The sequence below is a fragment of the Chiroxiphia lanceolata genome, chromosome 28 (genome assembly GCF_009829145.1).
Source record: "Chiroxiphia lanceolata isolate bChiLan1 chromosome 28, bChiLan1.pri, whole genome shotgun sequence".
Lineage (NCBI taxonomy): Eukaryota > Metazoa > Chordata > Aves > Passeriformes > Pipridae > Chiroxiphia > Chiroxiphia lanceolata.
Window position 1 is genome coordinate 4,903,589 of NC_045664.1, and position 12,140 is coordinate 4,915,728.

General features: G+C 50.9%; 1 protein-coding gene across 1 annotated transcript in view; it reads right to left on the reverse strand.

Annotated features, from left to right (window-relative positions):
• Positions 1-4,027: 4,027 nt before the first annotated feature.
• Positions 4,028-12,140, reverse strand: part of ZMAT4 (zinc finger matrin-type 4) — a 45,658-nt gene continuing 37,545 nt past the window's right edge. Inside the window, exons 6-7 of the mRNA XM_032712549.1 lie at positions 10,079-10,175; positions 4,028-4,472 (exon numbers count right to left, since the gene is read on the reverse strand). Coding sequence (XP_032568440.1) covers positions 4,457-4,472; positions 10,079-10,175 — 113 coding nt within the window. The 3' untranslated portion in view covers positions 4,028-4,456. The remainder of the gene's footprint in view (positions 4,473-10,078; positions 10,176-12,140) is intronic.

The window sequence follows — 12,140 nt, forward strand, 5'->3', positions numbered from 1 at the left end:
ACGACAGTCTCTCAGTCACCTCTCAGTCTGTTCCAGGGATGGATCCTGAAGTCTTGCAGGTCTGACACACAGTCCTCAGGGCCTCAGTGCCCAGGGCTCCCCAGCCAGCAGACTGAATTCTGCAGAACATTGGCCCTTCCCTCTGCCCAAATCAAGGCAAAAATGAATCAGAGAATTTGGGGGGGGGGGGGGGAATCATTTGGCACTTTTTACATTAGCTTAGCCTTTTTACTGAGATCCCTTTTAATGCACCACTGCACTAATGAACTAAAAATCTGCATTAGAAAGCGAGTCATGGTGGGAGCAATGGGCACAGCACCCTGGTGGTTTAGAGATGCACGACCTGAGCTGGACTCGGGCCAGACCCCCCTGTTCAAACAGGGGGAACAGCCAAAGGCAACTCCTGAGCAGCCGGGGCCTCACTCCAGGGCAGGCTGAGCAAAGAACCCACAGTGGTGCCCAGCAGAGCCAGAGCCCTGCTCCTGGCAGCCCCAACCAAAATGCCCAGTGGCACAAACCTCTGGAAGGCTGAACACAGAGGCAGCCACCTCACAGTGTCCACCCGAGGGCCCCGCTCGTCCCTGGCACTGCACCATCGTGTTTCTGGCACCGGCAAAGCTGGTTTTTTCATTACTTAATGCTGTGCACCTGCTGGGTTCCACATTCCCTAACACAGATAATAATTTCCTCATTAGGAGAAGCCATTGAATCGATAGCACCGAGCAGTGGGTGAATTGAGGTCGTTTGTCTGCTAAGACCAGCACTGCTCTCATTAAATGTGCATGAGCAGCACCCCCCTCACTGCAGGGCTCACTCTTCCTCCAGCTCCTTCCACGGGCTGGCTTTTCCACGGAATTTTCCTCTGCATTTCCCACTTCTACTGAGTGAAGCTTCCCTTCGCTCAGGGCTCGCTCCGAGCCGCTCCACGAGCCCTCTCTCTCCCCACTCCTCCTGAAGGTGCCACAGCAGCCACGTTCCAGCTGCCCCTGCTGCCCCTCGGACCACGGGAAGCGGCTCCACCGGCACCGGGACGGACGGCAACGCCAACACCTCTGGAGCTGGGAAGGGCTGGACCCTGGAGAGCAGGCAGTGCCGTGGTTCATGATGGCACGTTAACTGCTCTGGGTTGCTACAACAAACAGCTCCCAGACCGGGGCCACCTTTTGCCATTTTCCAAGTTAAAGACGCCGAACGGAACCGTGGTGTTTAGCCTGGAGCTGTCACAACAGGAGTGAAATCCTGTCTTAGTCTCCTGGTAAATGATCCTTGTTATAAGGGGAAAAGAAAAGACTAATGAATGCATCCATATGAGCCATCAGGAGCAAAATAAAGGTGGAGAGAAAGGAAGACAGAGGCAAAGAATGGACATGTTTTCTGCCAATGTCATTCTTCATACAATAGATGCAGTTCCTTTCTTTCCTCAGATGGGAAGATGGGTTTGACACCATCTCATCAACAGCAGCTGTAATAAGAGTTCCTTGGTATTAATATGCAAATTGAAACGCACACACTGATTAAAACCATGTTAGACAAAGGCTTTTGTCAGAGACCCACGAGTGGGTGACGGGGCTCAATTAGGGAGCAGTGGCCCTCTACAAAATCCATCATAAAGTCCTACACTTGAGCCCAGTGCAGTAACTTCATTGGGAACACATTGCAGTGCTGATGGATATCTGCTCTCTCTCCTGAGATCCCAAAAGTTCAGCCCCCAAAGTGGGTCCCACCTGTCCCCAGAGGTGCCCCAGCCCTGGGGGTTCTGCACAGCCCCTCCTGGTGGGACAGGGCTGGCAGCTGGTCGGGTCAGTGGCCTCAGACAGGAGCAGGGAGCTGCCAGCACAGCCCCGAGGAGGAATCAGACTTCCCCAAAATACTTAATTTGGAGATCATGGAAGGTGGTTTTAAAGGTCAGGGCTTGCTAATTAAGTTGATGCAATAGGAACTTAACAAAGGAAGCAGCACTTAGGTACCAGGAGCACTCTCCCCCTGTGATTAATCTCTGTGTGAGGCTGTCTCGGGGCAGCCTCACGTTACACCCCGTTGCCATAGAGCTCTGTTGCCTCCACACAGAGCCAGATAAAACCACACACTTGTGTTGTGCTGTGTCTGAGCATGAAACACCACAGTGTCTTGCTCCCAAAACATAACGCGGCACATCTGCACCAGAGCCTAGGGAGCTGCCTTAGTAACTCTAATAAAACACATCCAAAAGATTACAGTTGCAGTGTTAATAACCACATTTCCAGCTGTCTCCCAGTGACAGCACTATTCCAGTTAGCACTGCTCTGCAAAGTTTGTGTGGGGCGACACCCAGCCAGACTGATGACAAGTTATTGAGATTTACTTCCTTTACAGAACATCTTGCACAGAATTTTAAGCTGGGAAAACATTTGGCCAGAACAAAACTAAATTCTGTAATGTACAGATAGATGGAACGCATGAAAAATGCAGAGTGCGTGTTTGGTTTCTTTTTAATTAAGAAAATACATGCAAGTGTTTTCACCCTTCAGTTGAAAGTAACCCTGGGGGACACAATGGTTGCACTGAACCGTTTTCAAAGTTCTCTGATACATCCACTCACAGTGTTTCAGCCTGGGGTGCTTGGACCAGGCTCGACATCAGAGATCTGGCAGCATTTCTGCAGGGATCACTGACTTACCACGAGGAGATTTGTCTTTTTATGTCTTGCTTTGAAGGCCTAATGAACTTAGGAAAAGCAAGAGATTAGAAGGATTTAGGAGCCAAAGCCTGATTGACTGGACCAGGACAATATTTGCAACAAACCCAAACGTTGCACTGCTCTGTCACCCCAGGAGAGCTGGGGGGATGTGATGGGGCACCTCACCCTCACTCACCTGCTCCTCACTCACCTGGGCCGTGTGGGAGGTGGGATGTGGGACATGGGAATCCCACTGGCAGCACTGACCCTCCTGCTCTGAAGGGCCACAGGACAAACCACCCACCCGAGAGGTGCTGGAGGGGCAGAAAGTCTGGATCTTCCTCAATTAGAGACAGGACCTCTGCCTTTACTCATCCTCTTAGACCAAGCAAGCCACCAGCTCTGGGCCAGCTCAGAGCCAGGGCAGCAGGACAGCCAGCCTTGCACAGGCTGGGAGCAGAGGCCAGGTCTGACCCAGCTCACTGCAGAGCTGTCTCCACACCTGCCTGGGGAAAGAAACTGTGCTTGTGCTGTAATTAATTTGCTGCAATTAGCTTGTAGTGATTACTAGAGCACACAGTTAGAGGATTTTTGTTTTTCTCTCCTGACAAAAACGCCTCTGCAGCACCCTGGGTGCCGCCTGGGGGAGGACTCCTCTGGGGGAAGGAGGCTCAGAAGAGTCAGCCCTGCACCCGCATGACTGATGTGCCCTATTTCTGTAAATCATTCTCTCTGTAAAGAGGCAGTTTAGCTTCGGGAACACTGGCAGCTTGTGTTATTACCCAAAACACAATAAATGAAACCACCCCACAGCTACGAAACCCAAGGAGATGTTTACTCATCTGTGAACAACCCATTCTCCTCCGCACACGAAAGGCATCGATGCGAGAGCACGAATTAATCACACAGAGCCTCTGCAGTGGCTCCCTCTGTCCCCACTGAGCGAAGGAGGTGATGCTGTAGCACCCCTGACCCATCCCTTGGCAGGACCAGGGGCTCAGGCACAGCCCAGGGGGCCGAGGCTCCGGCCCAGCAGAGCTCCAGGATGAGGAGCAGCGAAGGTCAATCCTCTGCCTGGGCTCCTTCTCTCTGCTCAGATCCCCAGAGCAGGCAGAGGGGACGAGCTGCTGCTGGGCACAGCAGCGTCCAGCCTCGGGCTTGCATCAAAGTCCACCAAGCAAACAGCTTCTGTCGAGCCTGCAGGAATCCCAGCAGCAGGGAAAAAAGGAATTTACCCTTTCATTTTAGTGTTCTTTGCTCATGGAACCATTTGTTTCTCCAGAGACAAAGAGGGAAGGAAAAAGCTCATCCGTTACACAGTCCCCATGATTCACTGCTGTTGCTCTTTATGTTGACACAAACCATGCTGGAGAAGGTGAAGAAAGTGTGTTTATTTCTGATTGAAGACTGATTACAACACTATCATGGATAATGTAATAGAATAATCTTATGCTCTTGGGAGAAATCTAAGAATAAATATGAAAAAGTAAAATAGTTTGTTTCCACTGTCCCTGAAGATGACTTGATGAGTAAGTGCTGTATTTACAGGATAGTTATCATACTCTAGACTCTGTGCTGAATAAATATTGTCCTGAAAGGGTAAAAAAATCCATCGAAATATTTTAACTCACCACAAAATTAAAAAAAAAAATCCATGTATTTGTCCAAAGCGAAGGTTAGTTACATGTTAATTATTGAATCCACACGGGATCATTGTCCAAGGAAGCCTCCTCTCCTGCTGACCTGCTCCTCTCTGCAGAAGCAGCATCGGTGCTTGTCCTCGTCCCCACTGACCAGCTACTACTGGTTCTTCAGGCTGCAAGAGAGAACCAAGGCCAAAGTCACACTCCATCCTGCTGGTCCCTGTCCCACTCCATCCTGCTGCTCCCTGTCCCACTCCATCCTGCTGCTCCCTGTCCCACTCCATCCTGCTGCTCCCTGTCCCACTCCATCCATCCCTGTCCCACTCCATCCTGCTGCTCCCTGTCCCACTCCATCCATCCCTGTCCCACTCCATCCTGCTGCTCCCTGTCCCACTCCATCCATCCCTGTCCCACTCCATCCTGCTGCTCCCTGTCCCACTCCACAGATCTGCCTGTGCACTGTCCCCTTGTGCCTGGGCAGAGCTGAGGGGACCCAGCTCTGGGGTGCAAACCCACAGCTCTCCACAGAACAACCAAAGAAATGCTTTATGTGATCCAAGGGGAGACTTCAGATCTAAAAAAAAATATATATCTAAATAAAGTCTTTCCATCTAAAGCACATTTGCAATTTTAAGGACATTTTTTTTGCATTTTGTGAAAGCAAATCCCCATAGCAATTCAAAAAAAAGTATCCTTTCTCTAGATTCTGAACTTGAATTTAAGAGCCTCACAAACCCTGCCCAACCTGCCCCCTCCATGGCCCAGCTGATGAGGAATTCCTCACCGGAATTGGTGTTGGCAAGCTCAGGTTTGTGCTCTGAGCACTCAGCCCAGTGTTTGGGCTTTACATTAAAAAAATTAATCTGTACACCTGACACCATGACATAAAGTTGCACAGGCCATTCTGGGGCTTTCAAATTATGATCAAAACAGAAGATATCAGAGATATCTTATTTTCACTTACATTAAAAGGGAAGGGAGGCAATTTAGACCTATAATGAGAGAAAGTATTACACACTCTCTTCACAGGCTGTGCAATTATTCAGCTGCTCTCTGGAACTGAAGCAATGACAAATTAAAATGCCTTTCAATTCTATCTACCTCTTATAACTATTCATCTTCTGGAGCTGCTATTGATCTTAAAGGCTTCTTTAGGCATCAGACACCACGTATTACAGAAAGCACATGGAAATGTTACTCTTACCAACAAAAGCTGCAGCCACCAAGGTAAGAGCAAACTCATTTGGCTTGGGTGTGTAGTGCATGGTAGGACTCAGGGATTTACTCTAATTTCCAGAAATGTATTGGAAATCCTTTATCAAAGAACCCATTCCTTCCGGGTGAGGATGCCCAGGAGGAGCCCGACCTTCTGGTACCAGAGACAGGGCTGAAAACACCCAGAGGGAACAGAAACCCTGCTTGGCATCAAATGTGCCCCAAACGGAGCTGCCCAGGCGTCGGCTGTGCCAGACACACAGAGCCCAGGAGGAGCTGCAGCCACAACAGGCTGTCAATATTTGTTCACACCTTCCTAAACAGACGGGAGAAGCGAGGGAGACGCAGCCATGGGGAAGGCTGACATTTCTCCAGGCACGATATTTACAATATTTTGATTAGCTCTGATTCCTGAATAGCCGAGCAGCTTGTGGTGATAAATGCCCTGCTCCAATTAGACATCTGTGTTCTCAACTAGGAAAAAAAAAAAAAAAAAGGAAAGAAAAGGAAAGAGCCCACCCAGGCCCAAGCCTGCTGTCCCTGCTCCTCAGCAGGACATCGACCATCTGGGCTTCCACAGGGTGCAGCCCAAAGTCAACGAAGGGCTGTGCAGGAAGGGCTGCAGAGCCACCTCCCCAACTGGGCATGACCATTCCCAACTCTTTAGGATTCATCTTGACCACTACGTTGGTTTTACCCCAACGATGGCTGCAGGATTGGGTCCCCTCTCTGCAAAAGCCCTAAAATTAATCAGGAACCTAGAGCTGGAAAGGGAAACCCAGACGTGTATTAGCACCCAGGAAAGCGTAAATGAGTGGTTATAAAACCCCAGAATACATTTGTGAGCTCTAGATGTGGCAGAGAGGCCTGGCTGATCAAAGAGACAAAATGAAGGCGAGAAGAGAAAATTCTTCTTTATGGAAGTGGTAATCATTATCCCCACACAGTCAGACTCTTAATTACTAGGGCTGGATCTCAGCCTCCCATCACTGACAGCCCGAGTGGTGGAGGACAGCTCCCAGCTCAGCTCCCAGCTCAGCTCTCAGCTCAGCTCTCAGCTCCCAGCTCTCACTCCCTGGTACGTTATTGCAACCTGTGATGGATCCACAGCCAGCCCAGGGATGGCACTGACCCCAAATGTGGGTCTGGGCTCTGTGGTCTGCCAGCACCACCTCTGGTCCTTCGACCCACACACCCTGAGGAGCTGCCTCAGACCCAGATCCAGGCCCTCTGGAGCATCTTCCCTTAACACAGCTATTTTCTCCTGGCCTCAGCAATGTCCCAGCCCGTCCCCAGCCCATCCCCAGCCTGTCCCCAGGCCCTGCCAGGAGGGAAACGCTTTTTGCAAAGCCCCAGGGTAAACATTCTATTCTACACAAGCATTGCTTTGACCCGTGGAATTGGAGGATCCTCTGGCTCCCTTCACAGCTACCTGGGACCTTTAATCCCTGTTGTTCCCTGCAAATCACTTTGAGCAGCGATTTCTCATCTTCGCAGTTTACACAAAGCAGAAAAGAGGGAGTTTTTGTTTCTGCCAGCCCACGGCAAGCAGTGAGGAGCCAGGCTGGCACGTGCTTCCCTCCCAACCCTTTGGAGGACACCTTCACAGCTGGCATTTTGGCTGCTGCTGGTCCCCCCAGGACAGAGCTGCTGGTGCCCACCAGGGCTCAGCCTGGCACCCTGCCCAGCACTGCTGCTCCACTGCTCCTCTGGGGGGAGGAAGGAGGGAGGAGATTAAAAAAACCCACATCTATTTCTGGAAAGCAAGTCAAACAATGACTCAATCATCTCTACGCAGTTCATAAATCCCTAATTAAAGGTTTTAGTGCTCCTCCCCACTGCAGATGTTCCAGAGTCCATCCACATCCCAAAACCTGCCCCGTGCATCTCCCGTCAGAGCCCGAGCAGAGCACGTTCCCACACGTTCAAGGCAGCATTTTACCTTAATTTTCAAATGCACAGCTCAAGTACCTGCACCCTGGAGAGGGATGGGAGCTGGCAGATGTATCTGCTTTGCATATTCACTGGCCGGAGGGATAAGGACTGGCTCAGTATTAGCTCCCTCCTCCTGCATCTTTTATTCAACACCAAAACACAAGCCCAGGCACTTCCAGCTTCCCTCCCAAGCCCTATCTTCCCTGTTCTGGTCAAACAAATGTAGTCAGAAACATTGGGGGAAGCCCCTGAAATTCCTGTGAACGGCTCAACCCTACCCACCAGACTGCCCAGGACATGACCCCCAAATTCTGTGCTGCCCACAGAGCTGCAGGACCCCCAGCCCTGTGTGGGGCAGTGACAGGGTCCTGGGAACACACCTGCCCAGTATTTTTTGGGTGGTACCAGCTTCTACCATGCAATCACCTTCCCTGCTCACCTGTCCAGGAGCAAAATCCCTGTATCCCTTCATCCATTTCCTTCACAAACTGTTGCCCCCTTCTTCGGGTCTGTTTAGTTTTTAATTATATGAAGTATGACAGCTACATAAAATGTTTTGTTGCCTTGGTAACTGCAGTCCACTGGCTTCAGCCTGAGTTACGAGGCAGAGGACAGTCTTGACATTAACCAACAATAATGAGAGCAGCAGAAACCAGTGGGAAAACACTGGCCAAGGTACAAGGAGGGGATGATCCTCACCCAGTGCAGAGCACCCTTGGGAGCCACGGTGCTGCAATGGCCCAGTGGGACATCATGGCTGTGGAAACTCGGCAGAGGACCAGGTCTGGATTTCCAGATTCTCTCTCTTTGTATAGAAGAGGTAATTGCTCAGAGAAAGCTACAGAAACAGATGCAGCCCTGCCAAAATCCCTCGTTTGCGCTGCCCAGCACATCCCTTTGCACTGGGAACGGGCTGAGCCGAGGGCACACGTGCCATTAGTCACTCCTACAACAGCCACAGCACTCCTACAACAACCATGGCACTCCTACAACAGCCACAGCACTCCTACAACAGCCACTGCACTCCTACAACAGCCACTGCACTCCTACAACAACCATGGCACTCCTACAACAGCCACTGCACTCCTACAACAGCCACTGCACTCCTACAACAGCCACAGCACTCCTACAACAGCCACTGCACTCCTACAACAGCCACTGCACTCCTACAACCATGGCACTCCTACAACAGCCACTGCACTCCTACAACAGCCACTGCACTCCTACAACAGTCATGGCACTCCCTACAACAGCCAGGCACTCCTTACAACAGCCAGGCACTCCTTACAACAGCCAGGCACTCCCTACAACAGCCACAGCACAAATAACTTCCCAAGGTGTTCGTCCCCAACAGTAGAAATTAAGATTTCTTCATCTCTGCTAATTGCAGGAGACTGCACATCAGAGCAGGTGTGGGGATAACCCAGAGGACCAGGCACCCTCCTGGCACTGCAAAGTGGTGGCACATCTTTCTGCACATCTCTATTTCCCATCCATGAGGCTGCTGTGGTTTGAGACGAACTCCTTTATCCCTCACAGTAATACCAGCAGCAAGCACAGCAATAATCATACAGGCTCAGAAGGACCGGCAGGGGAAGGATAAATTACAGCTCTGGGCCCAGGCAGCTCAGCACAGATGCTCTCATTCCAGGTTTCCCACTGGAAGAGCTCTCAGTTCTGTTTTCCAGCAGTGGGAATTTGTTGCACTGGGTACAGACCCCCCTGTCCACACTGTCCCCACTGTAACCTGGCCGAGCAGGGATCACCCACCAGGGAGAAGTGCTGGAGGAGAAAGGGAGATGGAGGCAGCAAAGGAGCTGCTGAAAGTCCCAGACTGCTCCTGGCACAGCCCAAAGCCACAGCTCTGCCTGGCCCCTGCCCCCTGCTCCACAACAACCTGCACTGGCAGGTGTGCTGGGTCACCACATCTGACAGACATCCCAAATCCCTGAATAAATAGGACAGAATAATAGGAATCTGTGAAGGTCCAACATCATCTGGGGAAGGGCTGGGTTTACCCTTTGCTGGCTTAAGCCAAATGAGCCATTAGTGGTTACTGCTGGTTCTGCTCATCCTGCTCACCTTTCAGACTGCCCTCAAAGCTACCTGAAGCACTTCAGGTATATCCCTTTATATTCCTCTCCTAATCTGGGCAGTCCTGAGTGCTCCAGCCTGAAACAGTTCCCAAAGCTCACATGTAAGTGCATTAAGAGCGATTAGTTTATTAATCTACTCTCTGGTACCATGTATCTTCATCACTTCATTTTAATAATTTGTACTAATTGACAGAGCAGGCTCCCCCCAGTTCTCAGAGCTGGGTAATGTATAATTGCTCTAAATCACAGCAAAAACAGTTTCACTGGGAAACACCTAATCCCATTACACTCCCGGTGTCTCTTCTGAGGTTTCACACATGAAAGAAGCTGCAAACTTGGTATCATTAACCACAAGCCAGCAGGACTCCAGGAAGCCCATGTGTTCCTCAAGCTGGAGGGGCCTCTGTGTTTTCAGAGCCCCCCGAGCTGCTCTGCTGACGAGGCTGTCGGAGTGCAAAGCACCGTGACAGGCGATTCCAGCCCAGCAGGCCCAGCCTGGCTGGAGCCCAGGGGAGCAGCGAGACAATACCCACTTGGTCTGATGTTTGGAGCCCTTCAGGTGCGCGTGGTACTGCTCTATGGAGTTCAGGGTCACGCTGCAGATGTTACAGGTGTAGCTGCGCTTCAGGCCTGCGGAGAAAACCCAGAGTGTTAATTAACCAGGCTCTGGCTGTGCAGTAACCACCTCCAGGACACCAGCACCACCAGGACTTCATCCCACTGCAGCTCACCAAAGCTGCTACTTGGCTGAAACTGGTTCCATAAAACTGAACCTCAGCCCCCCGGGCCATCTGCAATGGGAAGGTGGTCCCAGCCTGAGCAGTCCGTGCCAGGAGCTGCTGGGCTCTGGCTGTGCTCACATTCCCTTTTGCATCCTCATGACACATCAGCATTCCCTCCCCTGCAGCGTGACATGCATTCATGTAAAATTGAATGTCCTCCTATCCCCATTAAATGAAATATTAACAAGCCAAGTCATTAATGTCATTCTGCATAAAATGCATTAAAACCCATTCCAGGGGAGTTCTTGTTAAACTGCTTCTTACTAACCACAAGTGACAGAACAGAACGAGAAGTATTTATAAGGCATACAAAGAAATTACGAGACGAGATAGAAAATGAAACTCAGCTCTTTGCCTGATTCTGCAAGACAGCATCTGCAACACTGCCAATACACCTGAGAACACAAAGGCCCCAGGTGACAGCATCCCTGTGCCCTTGTCCTGCTGTACTGCACAGGCTGCTGTGCTTTCTTTTAGGGATTCAGGGCACCTGTTGCAGAGTTTGACTCAGCCCCAGCACCAGGCAGAGTCCATTACAAACCACCTGCCCCCGAGGAGCCAACCTGCCTGGGAGAGGGAACACGAGAGCTCGGCCATGGGGGACACCAGACATGGACTGAAACTGGTGAGGTGTGACCTGACAGAGAAAACCTGCCATTCTTCCTCCCTGTGCTTGGCACAGGCTGGGGAGGGCGAGAGCTGCCAGATGGAGCTGTGCCAGTGCCTCTGCCCGAGCCACGGCCACTCCTGCTGCTGAACAGGCACAGCCTGTGGGGGCAGAGCCTGCAACCTGAGGTTTGGGACCCACCAGGTTTTGTCTTTCTATGATCTGTGCCAGGGTTCAGGGGTAGCAGCTCTGCAGGAAGAGAACTCCTAATTTCTCCCTCTTTCAGCCTATGCCCACATCCCTCCCTGCCCAGCAGGAGCAGAGGGGGTTCCAGGCCAGCCCTGGGAGCAGGGGGACCTGGAGCAGCTCAGTGCCATGGCTGGAAAGCCCCATGGAGCTGCTCAGAGAGAGAGGGTTGGACCCTGCCCTCCACTCAGCCCAGGGATTTGTGCCTGTGCACTCCCCTGTGCTGCAGCTTTAACTCAACACACACCACACGCTGCAGAAATGGTGCTCATTTCTCCTTTTTTTTTTTCCTCCTCTTTCTCATTTCTGAGAAGAAAATAAGACTTCAAAATTGCAAGATGAGCACTTGGTGAGAAGAATCAATGTTTTTGTTTCCTATAAATATCAGTTGTCCAAAAATACATCTCTATTCTTATTTCTCCAAATACACATTCATATTTATCAATAAATATTTTATTACAGCCATTATCACAACATCAAAGGCTGCTGAAATGTTGTACTTCAACTGACACTGCTTATTCCAGGCTCACACAATGCATCAAATGTTCGTCTCCCACACTAGTCAAAATAGAATTAATATTTAAGCTGTGATGGGAGAAGCCACCAGGGATGCAGGGGAAGGGGATGACTTTGTGTTCCAGGGAAAACTGAGGCAGCCACTGCCTTCAACACCTGTAAGGATCTGCTCTGGGCTGGCAGCTGAGTGCATCCAGGAGAGCATCTCTGGAGGGACAGAGATGGACAGATGGACACAGCCTAGTTAAGAAAAAGTGGAAAAAAGCTTTCCCAGCTTGGCAGGCTCAGGGATGGGCTCAGGGATGGGCTCAGGGATGGGCTCAGGGATGGGCTCAGGGATGGGCTCAGGGACAGCCCCTTTGGCTCTCTGGCTGCACACCTCCCTGGTGCTGGGGAGCACCACAGGCTGCAGCCTCCAAAACAGCATCCTGATATGTCCAACCA